At 39.4% G+C, this 20,538-nt stretch overlaps 1 protein-coding gene across 1 annotated transcript in view; it reads right to left on the minus strand.

The window, feature by feature from the left end:
• Impg1 (interphotoreceptor matrix proteoglycan 1) overlaps nt 1-19,362 on the minus strand; it is a 109,721-nt gene extending 90,359 nt beyond the window's left edge. Inside the window, 4 exon segments of the mRNA XM_010617915.2 lie at nt 5,403-5,431; nt 5,667-5,833; nt 18,025-18,258; nt 19,213-19,362. Coding sequence (XP_010616217.2) covers nt 5,403-5,431; nt 5,667-5,833; nt 18,025-18,258; nt 19,213-19,330 — 548 coding nt within the window. The 5' untranslated portion in view covers nt 19,331-19,362.
• Nucleotides 19,363-20,538: the final 1,176 nt, after the last annotated feature.

Genomic DNA, 20,538 nt, shown 5'->3' on the forward strand with positions numbered 1-20,538 from the left:
GCTTGCGAGGCAGGTGGCAGAGCCATTAAGCTTAACCCTCAGCCCAACATTCACTGTTTTTTGTATTCTTTATATCTATCTTACTGGGGTGGGATGAAATTTAATATCATTTTGATTTGCATTTGCCTAATGGCTAAAGATGTGGAACAGTAAGTTGGCTATTTGTACTTTCTCTTTAGAGAATTCTCTGTTCAAATCAATAGTCCATTTATTGATGAGGCTATCTGTTCGAGTTCTTTTTATAGTCTAGATATTAATCATCCATCAGAAGAGTAACTATCAAAGATTTTCTCCCATTCTGTGGTTTGTCTCTTCACTCTATGAATTGTTTCCTGTGCTGGGAAGAAGCTTTTTCATTTGATGTAGTCCTATTTGTTGATTATTGATATGATTTCCTGTGCGGTTGGTATTTTATTCAGGCAGGAAGTTATTGCCTGTGCCTATGGCTTCCAGGATTTCCCCTAAGTTGTCTTCCAGCAGTTTCTTTCTCTGGTCTTCTATCTAGGTCTGTGGTCCATTTTGAGCTGCTTGTAGCACTGGGAGAGGTAAGGATCTAGTTTTAGTCTTCTGCGTGTCAGTATTCAGTTTTCCCAGCATTTGTTGAAGAGACTGTCTTTTCATCATCATATGTTTTTGGCCTCTTTGCCAAAAATCAGCTGGCTTTAGGTGTATTTTCTGTGTCTTGTGCTCTACCGTACTGGTCTCCATGACTGTTACTTTGCCAGTGCCATGTTTTTGTTACTGTAGCTTTGTAATATAACTTGAAATCCAGTATTGTGATGCCTCTGCTTTGGCCATTCTGAGTCTTTCCTCCTTCTATATGAATTTTAGGAATTCTTTTGTTCTGTGAAGAATATTGTTAGTATTTTGATGAGAATTTTATTGAATCTGTACATTGCTTTCTAAAATATGACCATTTTAACAATGTTGCCTCTGCCTATCCATTGACAAAGGAGGCCTTTCCATTTTCTAACATCTTCAACTTCTTTCTTTAATGTTATGTAATTTTCACTGTAGACATCCTTTGGCTTTTTGGTTCAGTTGATTCCCAGATGTTTAATTTTTTTGAAGCTATTGCAAATGGAATTGCTCTTCTGATTTCTTTCTCAGTGGGCACACTTTTGGTGTATAGGAGGACTATTGATTTTTGTGTGTTGATTCTGTATTTGGCCCCTTCATCGAATTTGTATCAGATTTAAAAGTTTTCTGGTGTTTTGAGGTCTTTTATTTGAAAAATCATGTCATTTGCAAATAGGTATAATTTGTTTTCTTCTTTTTCTATTCATATCCCAGTTACTTTTTATCTCTTTCTGATTGCTCTCGCAAAATTTCAAGTACTATATTGAATAGCAGTGGTGAGATGGAACATTTTTTTCTTATTCCTGATTTCAGAGAAAATATGTTAAATTTTTCCCTATTTAGTATGATGCGGGCTGTGAATTTGTCATATATGACGTGTACAGATTGAGGTAAAACTCTTCTATGTTTTTTCATTGTGGTTTTTTCTTTTTAATCACAAAAGTGTGTTAGATTTTGTTGAAGGCTTTCCTGCATCTATTGAGATGATCATGAGTTTTTAAATCCTTGATTTTTCTTTATGTGCTGTATTATATTTATGAATTCATATATGTTGAACTTTCCTTGCATCCTTGGGATGAAACCAACCTGGTCATAGTGAATGATCTTTTTAATGTGTTGTTGAATTGTATTTACCAGGATCTTATTGATAATTTTTGCACTATGATGTTGATCTTTACTTTTTCAGATTTTCATTGAGTTCTTGTCTGGTTTTGGTATTAGGGTAATGGTAGCTTCATAGAATAGGTTTGGAATCTTTCCTGCCCTTCCAACTGCATGAAAAGTTTTCAGGAGCATTGGTATTCGTTCTTCTCTATAGGTCTGGTAGAACTAAGCAGTGAATCCATCAAGTCCTGGACTTTTCCTGGTAGATTTTTTATTACTGTGTTAATTTCATTGAATGTTATTGGTCTTTAAAAAAATTTGTCTTGGCTCAATTTTGATAAGCCCCATGTTTCTAGGAATTTATCTTCTGAATTCTCCAATTTATCAAGAATATAAGTTTTTAAAGTAGTTTCTAATTAGTCTTCTGGATTTCAGTGGTGTCTGTTCTAATTTTGTTTTTTTTTATATGTAATTTTATTAATGAGTCTTCTTTTGATAAGTTGGCTAAGACTGTATCAATCCTGTTTATCTTTTCAAAGAACCAATTCTTTTTTTTCCATATAATGCCACTGAGCCAGTCAGTGTTTTATTTATCTTTAAAAATTTTTTCCCATTAAATTTATTGGTACATTTAAAGCAAACAATACAGTAACACTTATCATTGGGATCTTGTACCTTTACATGATGTGTCTTGATTCTCATTTTTTCCCATACCCCTGCCCTCCCTTCACCCCCTTCACCCTGCCCTATTTAGAAAGACTTTGTTTCCATTTTTCCTTTTTTCATATTTTTTCTTTTCCCTTATTTCCTTTTCCCTCCCCTTCCCACTTCCCCTTTAGACATTTTCTTCCTCTTTCACACTCTCAATTATACTATTTGAACTTTATTTACACTTTTAGTTTTTCATATCAGAGAAACTATTTGGTATTTACTCAAGTGTGTCCTATTTATTTCACTTAAGAGTATGGTCTCAATGTGCATCCATTTAGCTATGCTTCTAGTTTCTCATTCTTTATGGCTGAGTAGTACTCCATTTAATAGAAAAACCACATTTTCTTTATCCAGTCTCCATTGATGGGCAATTGGGCTGTTTCCAAGTTTTAGCTATTACGAATTATGCTGCTACAAACTGGGTGCACATATATCACTGTGATATGATTCTTTTAATTCTTTTGGAAGATACCAAGTAGAGGGATAGCTGGGTCAAATGTAACCTCTAATCCTAGTTCTTCAAGGTATCTCCATATTGAGTTTCTCAGTGGCTGTACCAATCTTCACTCCCACCAACAATGGAGAAAAGTTCCTTTCTCCCCACAGCCCAGCCAGCATTTGTTATTGGTTGATTTCTTGATAGCAGCCATTCTTTGTGGGGTGAGGTGGAATCTCAGTGTTGGTTTCATCTGCATCGCTTGAATGACCAGTGATGATGAACATTTTTTTGTATATTTATTTGCTGCTTTTACTTCTTTGTCTGAGAAGAGCCAACTCTTGAGTCATGATCTTTTTATTATTCTTTATTCTAAATTCATTAATTTGTGCTGTGATCTTCATGCTTTTTCCTCTTTCTGGTTTTAGGTTTGGTTTGTTCTTGTTTTTTGTAGGACCTTAAGATGCATCATGAAGTTATTTCTTTGGGATCACTCTTTTTCTAATGAAGGCACTCATCGCTATAAACTTCAGTCTTAGAATTAGTTTTATTTTGTCCCATAGATTTTGACGTGTTGTTTCCATTGCTATTTGATTGGAATATTTAAAAAGTTTTTCCTCTGATTTCTTCTATGGTCAATTGATTATTCAGGAGTGTAGCCTTCTATTTTCATGTGTTTTTATAGTTTCTGTGGTATCTTTTGATAGTGATTTCTAATTTCATTCCATTGTGATCTGGTAGGATACATGAGATTATTTCAATTCTTTTTATTTATTGAGGCTCACTTTATGGTCTATGTACTTCTTAAGTTTCCTTATTTATTTTTTGTTTGGTTAACTGTCTATTTGTGGTACTGGGGAATTCAAGTCACCCACTATGATTATATGTTTGTATGTCCCATTGTGTCTAGTAGTGTTTGTTTTATGAAACTGTGCACTGACATTTGGTGCACATATATTTGGTGCATATATATTTACTATTGTTTTCTCTTCATGGACATTTTGTGTCTCTTCTGAACAGTTTTGGTTTGAAGTCAATTTTGTTAGAATAGTATTCCTGCTTACTCTTTGGTTCCAGATGCTTGGAATATCATTTTCTCTCCTTTTACTTTTGGAATATGTATGTCTTCTCTTTTTATTTTTAAAAGTTTTGTACTGGGAATTGAACTTAAGACCTTGTGCTTGCCAGGCAGGCACAGTGCCACTAAGCCACATCGCCAGCTGCTCAGTCTATGTATATCTTTGCAGGTGAGGTATGTCTCTTGGGTGCAACATGTAGATTGGCCTTGTATTTTGATCTAATCTTCTGGTCTGTTTCTTTCAGTATAGAGCTAAGATTATTTACATTAAATGTTATTGAAAGGTATACATGGATTCCTGTCATTTTGCTGTTTTTATAGGGATTCACTCATTTCTGTTTTTATTCATTTACTCTGCTAATGAGATTTTATTCTTTTGTTTGGCCTCATTTTATTTTTGTCCTCATTGTGTCTGTTTAGGATTCCCTTAAGTATTTGCTGCTATACTGGCTAGGAGGTCATGAATTTCTTTAGTTTATCCTCTCGTGGGTTGACAATTATTTCTTTCAGGACTTGAAAACTTTAATCCACAGCCTTCTGCCTGAGCAGGAGGGATAACCACGTTGCAGTTCTTACCATTCAGCCTCCTGTGTACAGAAGTGGGTGGAGAGATGGGCAGAGGGATGTTCAGAAGGGTAGGGGGAAGATGCGGGAATCTTTTGAATGCTTTTGGATGAGCTCAATGGAACAAAAGGAATATCCTAGATGTATAAATTTAGCAGCAAAAGAGGTTAGAGGCAGAGACATCCATTAGGGAAATTAGAGCTGGTATTTTTCATGGACTAAGTTAATAAGGTCTTACAACAGGTTGGTGGCAGAGAGAATGAAAATAAAGTAACAAATGTGAAAGGCATTATAAGGAATTTCCAGTAATTCATATGGCCAAATTTTGTGTCTCAGTAATATTACCTTAAGATTTGTAAATTTTATAAAATGTATGTAATTGTGAGTTTAGAGTTTAGCAACACTATGTTCCTTAATTACTTTTCTTTTATTTTTCTTTCTTTTTTTCACTTTGATTTTCTTATTTTATATTCAGTTCTTGTTGAGGATATAGCTCAGTGCTTCAGTAATTTACTTTGAGAAATCCTAACACTTTAAAGAATACCATATGAGAATTCAAAATTCAGATTGCTCTCTGTGTTAAATATTTTCCTAGTGTAGCCAATAGTTCACCATAAATTCTAAAAGCCAAACTATTTTAATTGCTCTATATCTTAGAAGTGAAAATACCAATTACATACTATCATGGTGATGAATTTCTTTATTTTGGGCAAAAATGAAAATGTCTTTTTCAGTCTATAAGGTTTATCCATTTTTATTTTATATACTCATTTATCTTCAGCATAATATATGCATAAATTGCTTGTCAGAAGAACCTACACAGATCTTGGTGGCTGACATAAAATCATAAAAGTACAATAGCTTAGTCTCACTCCATTATATGATCTTTTGAAAGTCAAGAGCACGCCGCACTCTATTTTGGGTACTTACTTCTCAGGGAAGCTTCTCTGTTTTATTCTCTGCAGAAAGATAAAAAGTAATTTTACCAGGAGATAATGCCAACTGTAGAGCTAGTCTATTTTCATTCCCTTCTCCCTTCAACTTCATCTCCACCTGTATGTACAATATTATTTTGCAGGAATAAAATTCCCATGGGTCTTATCAGATATGCTGAAATATTCCTTCAACTGACCCTTCTACTGTGGAAACCGGTTACCAGGGGGCCTGCTGCACAGCCCCATGGTTTATACTTACCTGCTGACGAAGATCCAGGTGCTCCTGCGAGCTGCTAAAGTTTCTCCCAATGTCAAAGAGGCCGAAGGTCTCCTGCTGGCAGGTGCTGACCCAGTCCTGGTATTTCCCTGTGTCAGGGATGCAAACCAGAAAGGTCCGGTATGCTTCCCGTGCTGCTTCCTGGCACATTGAAATACAGAGTCGTTGGGGTGAGAGACGGCCTCACCATAGGAAAAACCCTACCCCCAAAGCATGCTTTCATAATACAGACAGGTCTTTCCTGCCTTACTTTGACACACAGTTTACAGCCCATAGAAACTAATTTATTGAGCACCTACTTTGTGCTATGGAGAAAAAGGAAAGAAAGTATGGAGTATGGAGTATGCATGTTCATGTGTAAGACTGTAGGGTAAAATAGGGCTGCTGAGTCAGATCTCACTCTAAAGGTGATTTTTGAGCAGTTTGGGAAGACAAGCCCCAAAGTTAGAGAGGAGGATGTCAGTGTGACCCCCATTTACCCATCTCTAATCTTACTGTAGCACAGTTCCCCTAGGTTGTCATTCAAGGAACAATTTTAAATAACAGTACTGACACTGAGAAAGAGTGAACTTCCTTGCAGAATAACACATCTTCTGGCTGTTTAGGTGATTTCTGATTCTTTTCTTTCAGCAAGTTAGATGAAGCTGACAATTGGACATTAAACAGGACAGATTCTGATGTGATTGTTGGCATACAATGTCAAAAGGATTTAAAGAATAAGGACATTATTACAATAAAATTTTGTTCCCATTCATTTATTGATGTAAACAAGTTTCCTCAGCATATAAGTGATATTAAGTCTAAGAATAAGGATAAAACTGATTCTAAATTCTGTCTCATCTTAGTAATGCACAATAGAAATAATGACTAAGCTGATGGGGGAGGAAACTCAAAGCATCCTCATTAATCGAGAGGGAGAAGCTCAGGAAGTTACACTTTGTTTACACTGGTGCCTTCCAAAGTCCTTTTTGTAACTTTGCATATCCCACTTTGTGTTTATAAATAAGAGTACCCATAAAAACCACTTCACCTTATATCATCCATTAATAAAAACATAAATTCTCAAATTTATATATTTATTTTAATCAGTTACATATTCAAAATTATTATAAATGCACCTGAACTCAGAAGAAATTTCTTTTTACACATAAAGCCTATAGTCATGGGAAATAAAAACATCATTTCAATGTATATACACATTTTTGTCACGGAGAAGTAGTTTGGAGCAATCAGTAACAGATTTTAAAGCATAAACATAAACTACATTGAAAGAGGACCAAGGGGAAGTGTAATGGAAAAGTGGCCGTGTGCAGAAAAAGGAGCCATGGGACATTTCCATCTCTTAAGGAGAGTTTGGTCATGTATCTGTTAGAATAATTTGATGGCTTAATAAGAATATTCAATGGCAATGTGGATTCCACTGGACATATGAGAATGGTCCAATTCTTGTTTTATTTAATATATCAACATTTACAACTCCCTAAAATTTATATCCTTTCTATTGTTTACATTTAGAATGAAAAATTTTAGATGTCGACTGGAAAGGGTGCAGGAGGGGATGTAGCTTAAAAGTCATTTCAGGGGTGTAAGTGAGACAAAAAATATAAGAAGACTTCCATATAAACAGTTTTAATATATTGATTTTTACTTCTGGAGGGATGGAAAGCAACTGGAAGCTGTAGGCAAAGGCTGATATCACCTGACGTTCTCAGGAATCCCTTGATACTGCCGTGCTGAGAAGTGGGTAGAAGGAACAAGGAGAAGCAAGGCCAGATTGGAGGTTCTTATTCCTATGCTTTACCCTTATTCTGTGTCTGGATTTCTCTAAATTTCTGTTTTCACAGGCAAAGGGAATTCCAGCTCAATAGAAGCACAAGTCCTTAACCAGCAGCAACCTGACCGGACCTTTGAGGTAACTGATCTTTTAATCCGTAACTCACAACAGGATCAGGTGCAGCCCAGCCACTCTGAATGTGCTACCTTGCTGCCTCTCAGGGTCAGCCCACACAGAAAGCAAGGGGACAACTTCACTTTAGAAAACCCATCTCTTTCTGATTGGCAGGGAGAAAGGATCACTTTCAGTGCCTTTGCTGATACCAACCATCATGCAGTCTCCAGATCTGCATTTCTTATCAAAGGTTTACATGCCATGTAAGAAGGAAATAACATCTGTCATGTGGCTGGAGAGACCGAGTCTGCACTGGGAAGTAGGAGGTGCTTGTTTCTGGTGCCTGTGTCTTCCTTGTTCTGCTTCTTTTCCCAATGCCCTTTCTCCAAGAACTTGTTCAGCTCCCATCAATATTGCCTTGAAGAAAGGCTCTGGGAGAACCTCCCTGGAAGCACAGGAAGATACTTGAAGGACTGTGTCCCCACAGCTGTGTAGTTTACAGGGACCATGTGTTAAGGGTGAACCAGAACCAGTGGATTCTCTTCAGCTTCTTTTCTGAGGTGTGTGTGTGTGTTTGTGTGTGTGTATTATCTGATGTCATTATTTCTGGCTTCCTAGGAGCTTCCCACAAACTAGGTGGCACAGAATTATTTTGTCATTGGGATCAGCAGCCCACTACCTGCTGGAGAATTCCCTATTTTTATTGAAAGAACATCCATAATCAAAGCAAAACAAAGCAGAGCAAAGCAAAACACAACTTTCTAAATTTAGAGGCATCACAGTGCTGGCAGTGGTTGGAAAACTCCTCAAAGTTGGGTTATTCTGACCTTTCAATTTACCTGCTCAGTCTCATCCTCCTCTGGCCCACTGGTAGGGTTTGGCCCAGGGATTCTAGAGAAACCAGCTCTGTGCCTCCCCCATCTTGCCCAGCACATGGAATCTGAGCACAGAGTCAATCTCTGTGCTCCGTGATCACATAGGAAGTCAGAGCACTTGGCTTAGAGGCCAGCATGGATGTGCATAATGGATGTGTGGGCCTGCACATGGTTACTGTTCACAACTGTGAAGTATTAGCTGGGACCTGAGGTGTGAAAAAGCCCAGAATGGGGCTGGCACACATTGGACAGAGAGATACACTGGGATGGGAATCTAGTCCTGTCCCAGCTCTGCTACCAACTATGTCCCTGAGCGCTTCACTTTGTGTCTTCAGATCTCACTTGATTAGATGTTGTCTAGATCAGCGCTCCTAGAACCTTAAGGCACAAAAAATTGCTTGTTGATGGTGTCAAAATGCAGATTCTGATAGTCAGTCTGGGGTTGAATATGACAGTCTGCATGTCTAATGAGCTCCCGGCTGCTGCTAAGCTGAGGTCAGCAATTGCACCAGCAAGAATTAAAGTAGTATCCATTTTTAACCTGCTCTGTATATCACATCATTGAGACAGACCTAGCCTTTGGTCTTTCATGAGGAATACAAAGCCTGATTTTTTAACGTTGTGACTGGGAGAGAGGGGAAGGGAAAGAGAGGGGCACATCATGGAATGGAATGAGGTGCGACTCTGAGGGGAACCATGCCAAAAGTAGGAAGATTGGCTGGGAGGAGGACAGAGTTCAAGCTGGGGACTCTGGAAACAAATTTGCCTTGTTTGCATTTGTGCTTTGAAATGAGTGTGCTTATGAGTCTACTGAAAAAATCAGGACACTCTCACTTGTGTTGCTTTAAGCATCAGGAAAAGAAGTAGTTCAATATTTCATTTGATTTAGGAATATTGGAGCTGTCTCCTCTGAGTTTGAAAGATCTCAACAAGACAGTGTTGAGAATGGTAAATGGTAACTCCATCAAAAGCATACTGCTTTGCATAGTTGCTTTGCAACTGGGTCTTATTCTTGTTTCTTTGTGAAGCAGTTTGTTAGACTTAAGAAATCTACACTGATGAATAGTAAAATTTTGTACCACCCAGGGGCAGCCATAAAGATAATGGACTGTCATTGCTGCAGAGAGAAAAACAGTGGTTTGTTTTGTCCAGGGAAAGAAGAAAAAAAGACACTAAAGAGCTAAAGAGCTAAGAATTAAAAACTCAAGGCTAAAAACTTTGTTTCAGCATTAGTCCCTACCACAAATACCTGCAGCAAATTATGTTTGTGAATGTTGCAAAGAATTAGAAGCTGTGCAGTCCCCACCTTGCCCACCCCCCAGCCTTGGCAGCAGACCAGTGAGAGGTGGAGCTATACAGGTGCCTGCAGCCCCCCAGAGTCACCCCCCACCCCTGTGCTCCTCTGACCTCCTGGCTGCGCTGGTACACGGATTCACACCACAGAGGCACAGGGGGTCATAAAGGCCATTGTCCTGAGCTGCGACCTTGATTTTGATTTAATTCACATGGTTAAAGGTGATACATTAATAACAACCACAAACTGTCATTTTCTAAGCAGGGCTTGATGCTTTTGTGTTGCTGATTATATCACTTAGGTTAAAGAGTTGTAATTGATCTAATCAGTTGTCCTTCCTGGTATAATGAAAGAGAGATTACTTCAGAGACATTAGAGACCTAAAACTTAAAGACCAGCTATAATAGGAAGATTGAAGTATTAACCCAGATATCAAACCAAGGACAGTGCCAACAACAAAAATAGAAATGAGAAGACATTCAAGGAAGGCGCACGCATAAACCCGGGCTGCCAGCTCACCAAAGGCAAATTCTTAGGAAAATGAGGTGGAAAAGTCTGATAATCAATCACCTGGACACCCTGAACTGATAGCACAGGAATTCACAAAACAGGTGAATGAGGCTCTACAAGAATTCAAAATGGAAATAGTTTCCCAGATAACTACAGAGATGGTGAGTAGAATGAAAGACATGATTAGATACTCTAGAAAAGAAACAGATGAAAAATAGATGAGTTCAGGACCACGATAGAAGCCATGAATGTTCAGCATAGGAAAGAAATGAAAACCATGAACACCCAACATAGGAAAGAAATGGAATCCATGAAATGGATTCAAACAGATATCCAGGAGATTAAAAACTCTATTGAAGGCTGGGGATTTAGCTCAGTGATTCTGCCACCTGCTTTGCAAGTGTAAGGACTTGAGTTTGATCCTTGGTACCAAAACAAATAAACAAACAAACATTGCTATAAACATGAGTGCACATATCTTGGGCCAGGATGTAGCTCAGTGGTTCCGTTGCCTGCCTTGCCAGCACAAGGACCCAAGTTCGATCCCCAGCACCAAAAAAAGAGAAAGCATACATAACAGACTGAGCCAATCTGAAGATAGCATATCCGATATAGAAGGCAGGATGGGGGTCAGTGATCATGAAAAGAGGGATCTCTTAAAAATAGTAAGAGACCGTAAGAAATCAATTCAACAGCTCCTAGATGATGCAAAGAAGTATAATATAAGACTGATAGGAGTCCATGAAATAGCAGGAGAAAGTACAAATGACATAAAAAATTGTTCACAGAATTAATGACAGAAAACTTCCCAAATAGAGCAAAAGAATTTGACATACAGATAAGTGAGGCATATAGGACTCCAACTAGCCATGATAAAAAAAATCTACATATAGTCATATAATAATCAAGATCCCAGAAACCTAACAGAAGAACAAAATACTACAAGCAATTAGAGAAAAGAAACAAATCACATGCAAAGGAAAGCCCATCAGAATCACAGCAGACTTTTCAACACAAACCCGCAGGTCAAAGAGAGCCTGGAGTGAGGTATTTCAAGTCCTAAAAGAAAACAATCTCCAAACTAGACTGATGTATCCTGCAAAACTCTCTTTCAAAATGAATGGTGAAATGAGATACTTCCCTGACAAAGAACACCTGAGAAACTTCAGGAATACCAAACCAGCACTCCAAACAATTCTAAATAATACCTTAGAAAAAGACAACGAAGGTCACAACTCCATGAGGCCCAATAGAGCAAATCCAGCAGGCAAGGATAGAAATTAAAGGGAGGGGGGCAAAAAACTAGAAAGAGCCAACACCAGGAAAATAACATGATGATGATAAGTCAATACATATCAGTTATAACCATCGATGTTAATGGCCTCAATTCACCAATTAAAAGAAACAGACTGGCAGAATGGAGTAACAAGCAAAATCCAGCAATATACTGTATACAAGAAATGCACCTAGTTCAGAAAGAAACTCATAGACTGAAAGTAAAAGGATAGAAAACAGTTCTCCATGTGACAGTAACCTGAAAGAAAGCAGGGGTAGCTATCTTATTCACAAAGTATATTTCAAACCAAAACTAATTAAGAGAGACAAAGAAGGTCATTAACAATCCAATTAACAATCCAAGAGGAAGAGATGACAATCATAAATGTATATGCACCAAGTACTAATGCTCCCAACTATACAAAACAAATATTAAGGGACATGAAAAACCAAATAAGCACTAATACAAATGTAGTGGGGACCTCAATACCCCACTGTTGCAAGTACACAGGTCATCTAGAAAAAAAATCAACAATGAAATATGAGTACAGAACCGAGCTTTTAAGTAATGGACTTAATGAACGTCTACAGAGTGGTCTACCCCACAAAATCAGAATATATATTCTTTTCAGCTGCACATGGCTCATTCTCCAAAATAGACCACATATTAGCTTGTAGAATATGTTTAAGTAAATGCAAAGGAATTAAGTTATCCCATGTATATTATCAGACCGTAGTGCAATTAAACTGGGGAGCAATAGCATGAGAAACCACAAGAACTTCACAGACACATGGGAATTGAATAACACTCCCTGAACAAGCAATGGGTCACAAGGAAATTAAAGAAGAAATTAGACAGTTTTTACATATAAATCATAATGCCAATACAACATATGGGAATCTATGGGAGACGATGAAAGCAGTTCTGCGAGGGAAATTTATAGTAGTGAATGCTCACACTAGGAAAACAGAGGGAGCTCAAATAAATAACCTAATGATGAATCTTAAGCTCCTAGAAAAAGAAGAGCAAGACAAACCCAAAGCTCATACAAGGGAGGAAATTATGAAGGTCAGAGAAGAAATTAATGCAATGGAGACTAAGAACGACACAAAAAAATCAATGAATTGAAGAGTTGCTTTTTTGAAAGAATAAATGAAACTGATAAAACTTTAGCCAACCTTGTCAAAAAAAAAAAGGAAAGAAAAGTCTAAAATCCAAGCAATTCGGAATGAAAAAGATGAAGTAACAACAGATCCAGTAGAAATCCAGAGGATCATGAATACCTGCTTCAAGAACCTGTACTCTAATAAAATGGAAAACACAGAAGAAATGGACAGATTTCTAGACACATAAAAATTACCAAAGTTGAATGAAGAAGATACAAAAATTCAAAATACTCCAATTACAATCAATGAAATTGAAAACATAATTAAAAATTTACCAACAAAGAAAAGCCTGGGTCCTGATGGCTTCATCGCTGAATTCTACAACATTTAGAAAAGAACTATAGACCTACTTTTTGAACTTTTCAATGAAATTAAAAGGGAAGCAATACTTCCAAGTTCATTCCTAGAAGAGAGTGTTACTTTGATTCTAAAATCAGGGAAAGACCCAACCAAAAAAGAGAACTATAGGCCAATCTCCCTAATGAACCTAGATGAAAAAATCCTCAATTAGATACTGGCAAACAGAATACAGAGGGTCATCAAGAAGATCATACACTCTGACCAAGTTGGATTTATTCCAGGGTTGCAAGGATGGCTCAGCATACGTAAGTCAATAAATGTAATACATTATATTAACAGAGTCAAGGACAAAAACCATATGATCATCTCAATAGATGCAGAAAAGACATCTGACAAGATTCAACACCCATGCATGATTAAAAACCCTGCAGAAATCTGGAACAGATGGTCTTTATCTTAACTTGATAAGGGCTATCTATAAAAAATGAATAGCCAACACAATACTAAATGGTCAAAACCCGAAAACCTTCACATTAAAATCAGGAAAAAGACAAGGATGTCCACTATCACCACTTCTATTGGTTTTGGAAACATTAGCCACAGCAATTGGACAAGAGAAGGAAATAAAACAACAAAGATAGGAAAGGAAGAAGTTAAACTGTCATTATTTGCTGACAATATGATTCTCTGCATAGAAGACCCAAAAAACTTGCCAAAAGACTTCTAGACTTGATTGACAGATTCAGTAGAGTATCTGGATACACTCAAAACTCATTAGCCTTCTTGTACACAATAAAAGCCTCCCTAAGAGAGAAATCAGGGAAACAATCCTTTTCTCAATAGAATAAAAAAAGAAATATCTAGGAATCAATCTAATAAAGGAGTCAAAAGACCTCTACATTGAGAAGTACAACACTCTGATAAAAAAGAGATCAAAGAGGATATAAGAAAATTGAAAGATATCCCTCATTCCTGGGTAGGAAGAATCAATATAATGAAAATGGCCATACTTCCAAAACTGCTAAACAGATTCAATGCAATCCTGATTTAAATTCCAACAGTATATTTCACAGAACTAGAGAAAAACAATCCAAAAATTCATTTGGAACCAGAATAGACCTAGAATAGCTAAGGCCATTCTAGGCAACAGAAACATGGCAGGGGGTATCACAATCCCCAATTTGAAACTATATTACAAAGCCACTGTATTAAAAACAGCATGGTACTGGCAAAGAAACAGACCCAAGGATCAGTGGAATAGATTAGAAGCTGCAGAAACAACTCCAGATATACTTAGCTATCTCATCTTTGACAAAGGAGCCAACCATCCTCACTGGAGGAAAGATAGCTTCTTTAATAAATGGTGTTGGAAAAAAGTGGATTTCAGCTTGGCAAAGATTAAAACTAGACCCTTATCTTTCACCATGCATTAAATTAAAATCCAAATGGATTAAAGATTTAAATATTAAAAGAGAAACACTAAACTTGCTGGAAGATAAGCTAGGTAGAACTCTTGAAGACATTAGCATAGGAAAAGACTATGAACAAATCCTTAGCAGAGTGGGAACTAGCACAAAGAATCAACAACTGGGATCTCTCTCTCTCTCTCTCTCTCTCTCTCTCTCTCTCTCTCTCTTTAAAGCTTCTGCACTGCATGAGAAACCACAAACAGAGATAACAGACAACCTAAAATGTGGGAAAAATTTTTACCAGCTGTTTCTCAGACAAAGGTCTACTATCTAGAATATATAAATAACTAAAAAAAAATCAGGCCCCCCAAATATAAAGACTGATTAAAAAATTCACATCTGAAATGAACGGATATTTCTCAGACAAAGAAGCAAAAGCAGCAAATAAACATATGAAAAAATGTTCAACATCACTGGTCACCTGAGAGATACAGATGAAAACAACACTGAGATTGCATCTCTCCCCAGAAAAAATGGCTGCTATCAAGAAATCAACCAGTAACAAATGCTGGTATGTTTGTGGGGAGAAAGGAACCCTTCTCCATTGTTGGTGGGAGTGCAGGCTGGTGCAACCACTGTGGAAATCAATATGGAGATAACTTAAACAAGTAGGATTAGATGTCCCATTTGACCCAGCCATCCCCCTGCTTCGTATCTTCCTAAAAGATTTAAAAGAGTCATACCACAGTGATATATGTGCACCCATGTTTATAGTAGCACAGTTTGTAATAGCTAAAACCTGGAAACAGCCCGATTGCCCATCAACTGGAGACTGCATGAAGAAGATGTGTTTTTTTAAAAAATGAAATGGTGGGCTAGGGATTTAGTTCAGCAGTTCTGCCACCTGCCTTGCAAGCACAAGGACCCAAGCTCGATCCCCAGTATCAAAAAAAAAAAGGAGTACTACTCAGCCACAAGGAATGAGAAACTAGAGACATTTATAGCTAAGTGCATGCACACACTCTTAAGTGAAATTAATAAGGCCACATGTGTAAGTACTGTATAGTCTCTCTGGTGTGATAAACTAAAAGTGTAAATAAGCATCAAAATATATAATTAATATTGTGTAAATAGGAAGCAAAGGTCTAAAGGGGTAGAGGAAGTGAGAGGGGTAGGGGAAAGGTAAGAAGGGAAAGGAAAAAATAAGAGAAAAAGAAAAAAATGGAAACAAATTCTTTGTAAATAGGGAAGGGTGGAGGGGGTGAAGGAAGGCCAGGGGAATGGAGGAAAAAAAAAGAACCAAGATACAGCATGTGAAGGTGCAAGATCCAATGATGAATGTCACTGTACTGTATACCTAAAAAGTACCAATAGGCCTGGCATGGTGGCACATGCCTGTAATCCCAGCACTCGGGAGGCTGAGGCAGGAGGATCACCGTGAGTTTGAGACCAGCCTGGGCTACACAGTGAGTTCCAGGTCAGTCTCAAGTACATGGTGAGACTCTGTTTAAAAAAAAAAAGTACAATAATAATAAAAAAGAGAATTAGAAGCTGCATGAAAATATTTAGCAACAGTAGTTATTTCAAGGTGATACATGTGCTATATCTATTTGTATTTTCATAGATTTATCTGAGAACAAACAGTAGAGAATGTACCCATGTCCTTATCCAATCAGTGAGTAGATAAATTCAACTGAATAATTCACACACCACTGTCTTTTCCTTTCACTCCCGCAGAATGGGCTCTGTGCCTTCTGTGTCCATAGCTGGACTGGCACTTACTGAGAACTGCTTTGTGGAGATGCTATGCCAAGACCGCAGAACCTTAGTACAGGACACTTCTTTGCTATAACTAGAGGTCCTTTGATGGATTTAATACTGCTCATTTTCCTATGGGTGCAAATTCTATCAGAGAACTTCTTTTTAAATGTTCACTTAAAATGACACACACGAGGAAAATAAAGCTCGATATTTTTGAGATGATGAGTTAATAACGCTTCTGAAACCCAGCAAGAATGCCTCAATTAACCCAGTGCACATCTTAAAGGTGCAGACATCCAAGAGTTTTCCTGGCTGTCAGTGTCGCAGTCAGTTCTCATGGTCAGAATGCACAGGCGAAGGCTGGACCAGCTTGCTCTAGACAGGGGACTTTAAGTACTGCAAGGAGGCTCCACGTTTTGGAACAGGTAGTCTGATCGGGTAGAAGTCAGTAAGCCCTGCAACTTTCTCAGCTGCGATGGACTGGACTTAGGCTTCAGAGAGAAAAGAAACTCTGCACCACCTGCAGCCACCTGGAGACTTTAGCAGAGCTACAAAGATTTTGTTTTTTTTCCTTTCAAAGAGGAAGCCGTGGGAAGTTTTTCATCCATACCAAGTGGATCCAAAGGAAAGCCACGGAGCGCTGTGGTGTGATTTAATTCTTTACCAATTTCCGGGAATGCTGTGCGAATCCTGTTACTCTGTCTTGGGGATGCAAACTACATTTGGCCTCTGCAGGAAATCACAGTAACACCCCTGTGTTCTATCTTGATAACCCCCTTCCTTTGTTGCTCTTTGGCACTCCAACCTGCTACCAAGTCCCTAAACTTCAGAGCCTTCTTTGCAATAAATGACCTAAAATTATTAGGGAGGGAAGGAGGGAGGGAGAGAGATGGGGGGGAATCTAGATTGTAAAGTTGCTTTGAAAAACGAAATCGAGTTATGAATCAACTTGCTCAGATTACTGATGTTGCCATAATCCTGCATTTTTTAATCTCATAAGGACACCATTAAAATTCCATATTGGGCTTTGTTAAAAACAAAGCAAAGAGGCAAAACCGGTGTTTCAAGTCTTTTGGGTGACTTGTCAGATGCTCTAATTGCTCAGTATTGCGCAGATACAAGGAGAGATCAAAATGTACAGTGAACACTTAATTTTTAGAAATTGATCGCAGTACAAGCTATGCTACCATTAACCTTGCTTAAGATACTGGAACACACTTATGCCATGGTCCTCGCCGCTTTCTGAAGTGGTTCTGGAAGTCTGCTTGGATGCGCGTCTTTATGAGATGCGATAAAAACACAGTGAACGCTGCTGCCGAGTGCCATCTGAAGGAAAGGCGGGCTCCTGAAAACGTGGCAGAGCGTCCTCATCCCTTACTCCTTGGATCTGGCACCAGGCAACTGTTGATGTTTCCCCACTGTCAAAATCACTATGAAAGGTAAATGCTTTGAATCAATTCAGGACATTGAGGCAGCTACAACAGTGCAACTAAAGAGGCTCACGAAGGAGGACTTCCAGGAGTTTCTTCGGAGGATGGCAAGAGTAACGGGATAAGTGTGTTTGAAGTGAGGGAATTTTTTGAGGGCGATTAATGGCAATGTGTTTTTTTCTGCAGTAAATACATTTATAGAAAATGACAGTCTCCGGTGTCTGACTATATCTCTTTATTTTGAGGGCACAAGCTGATATGAACATAGTTGTGCATGCTGATGGCTCACTGCACTTAGATTCACTGCTGATTTTTATACCTTTTGTAGCTGAGGGACCCTGTGAATGTGGGGCAGAGAACAGCCTACGGATGAATCAGAGAGAAGGGGTGAAGATGGTGAAGGGCTCAACAGGTCTCATCTCAGTTCGTACCTCTCCATCTGTAGAAAGCTTGAACACTTGCTAAAAGCTGTTTCAGGGACTCCTGTGGGCAGACATTCACCTCAGCTGGGACCAGTGCCGATCTTTTCGTTCTAAGTTTCGCCAAATCGAATATTTGTCTCATGGTTGACACTTTCTGCATTTTTGCAGCACTTTCAGGTGTTTCGAGTCTTGGGACATTGCCTGTGTCTTTGGTTTCCGAACGGTGTACTTTAATGGAGATATCTGTAAAAGAAAGATTGATCTCTCATGAATATATGCATTTATGTGATACGTGTACTACACATGGATAAATGAATAAAATAATCTAAAAATTACAGCCCTCTGGTTTATGAAACTTCTACTCTGCTGCAACTGCCAACTATAATGTTCCAATGACAAAATACTTTTAGAAAGAAGAGAATAGTGTAATCATCTGATCAAGTATGTTTTTAAAAATCCCCACATCTCAAATCATCTTGCGTTTCGGGTCTGACAAATATTGAAACCATTTCCCACACACGTCTCTGAGAATCGCTCTCCGCTTAGCACTCACACCTCCCAGGAGAGCCTCCTCTCGGTAGACATTGTAATTCAAGTTGGGAATGATAGAGCATCCACGTACTCAGAGGCACGCGCTTGATGAGGAAGCCTAGTGCTTCTGAAACCCCAGGAGAAGGAAAAATACAGCAAAACAACCTCCCTGCGGATTAAGGGCAGCTCTCGGATTTCTATGTGACGGGGCTCGGAGAAGCAGTGGTCTGACTGAAAGCGAGTCGCAGCAACTTCGGGTCTGAGTGGTTTTTGCAGAGCAAGCTTGAGATTTTATGAAAGGTGTCGGGAGGAAGGACAAAGAGCCCCCTTCCTGTGCCGTCTCACTCAGCCACACAGCTGTCTGCTACCGAGGGGATCAGATTTCACGTTTAACCTTCTGGGCCCCTCATAATAACAGCACACGTTCCCTGAACACCCTTTTTATTTTGAAATGTTCTGTACATTTTATTTTGCATCATTCTCACCACAGTGTACATGCTACGCTCCTTTTCTCAGTTTGCCCTGCCAGTGGGTGCTGAGGCTTGCAGGTAGCAGAATGTGTTACTGAGTGGGGGGGTCAGGGCTTGATTCTTTCCCACTTCATCTCTTCCTTGTATCTATTCTGTCAGGTGAGAAGGGAACTGCTGCTAAACAGTGGTTACTCACCGTAAGCCGGCCGCTCTGTGGCCGCAGAGCCTGACAGCACGTGGTTATAGAGATTCCTGTTGTACCACGGGAGGCTCTTGAAGTCACATCGTCCGAAATGTGGCATGGATAAGACCATCAAGCAGAGATCGGAGCCAGCCAGCTGCAGAGCAATTCAAACCCTGTCCCAGAGCGTGCAAGTTCCTTCTTTGTCAGGGTGAGCAGAGTCCTGCAGGGAGCAGCATTTTCCGTCGCTTAGAGCAGACTCCAGGATCTACTGAAATGGGAGGCGGTTAATTCTTGGGAAAGACTCTTCAGGAGGGCAGGATGGCGAGAGATTAATGGCTCACCTAATGGATACTACTCCATTAAATCGCAGTCCCTGGGTAGAGCACAGGCATAAGCACTTGGGTGAGATCCTCTGGCGATTCCAACACACAGACAAGTTGGCAGTCACTGGTGTGAGTCTGGAAGGATGCTGGAGTCAAATAAGGCCTTTCGAACCAGTTTACACAGCAAGGAAGCCATTGCCGCAGGACAGGGCCCCAAGTCAGCTGTACTGGATCATTCTTGTGCTGGAGGCAGAGGCAGGGTAAAGCGAAAGGGGCCCGTTTACCCCTGGGGCATGTGTGAGAGCGGCAGGAGCTGGGGACCTTCTCTCAGTGCCACCGTAGGGAGTGAATGTGAACTTTACTCACAACTTTATAACTTTTTGAACACTTTATAAGTACAGTCATATTGTAATAGTAAAAATTAACTTTCTGAGATTATATTTTGATTGCCACTTAGGATGGAAAACAAGCATGTCAGATAGTTTTAGGCCTACCTGGTGTGGCACAGACCACACTCAGGGGAACTGTCCTCAATTTCTCTGTGCTTCTCCATCCTCCTCAGGGTACTCGTGGTGTGGGGCAGTTCTGCTGTCGCCCTGATCCTGCAATCCCCTTGTCACCGTCTGCTTCTCTTGGGTTTGGGACTACGTTTGCCATTTCATGTTACGCTCCACAGAACTCTCAGCCGGGAGAGAGTATTTCTCTCCGCCTGGCTCTAGGGGCCCCGTCTCTGTCTCGGAATTTCCTCCAGGTGGGTCCTGCTGGACTTCTGCATTGGCTCACGTCAGGCTTGTTCCTGCAGATCTTGTTTGTCTCAGGTTTTTAGATTCCGTCCTGTCAGGGTGGGTGCACAAGGGGGTGAGAAGGTCACAGAGCTGCCCTGTTTCCCAGCATTCAAACAAACTCTCGTTTGTCCCCTTTTTCCTGTTCAGGTCAGACTCTCTTTAGTCCCCACATGGCCACATGCCCTGGCAGCATGAATGCTGGTCACAATCAATCTTCCTCAGATCTCCAA

Source organism: Fukomys damarensis, unplaced genomic scaffold (genome assembly GCF_012274545.1).
Source record: "Fukomys damarensis isolate Sample0158 unplaced genomic scaffold, DMR_v1.0_HiC HiC_scaffold_27, whole genome shotgun sequence".
In the NCBI taxonomy this organism is placed as follows: domain Eukaryota; kingdom Metazoa; phylum Chordata; class Mammalia; order Rodentia; family Bathyergidae; genus Fukomys; species Fukomys damarensis.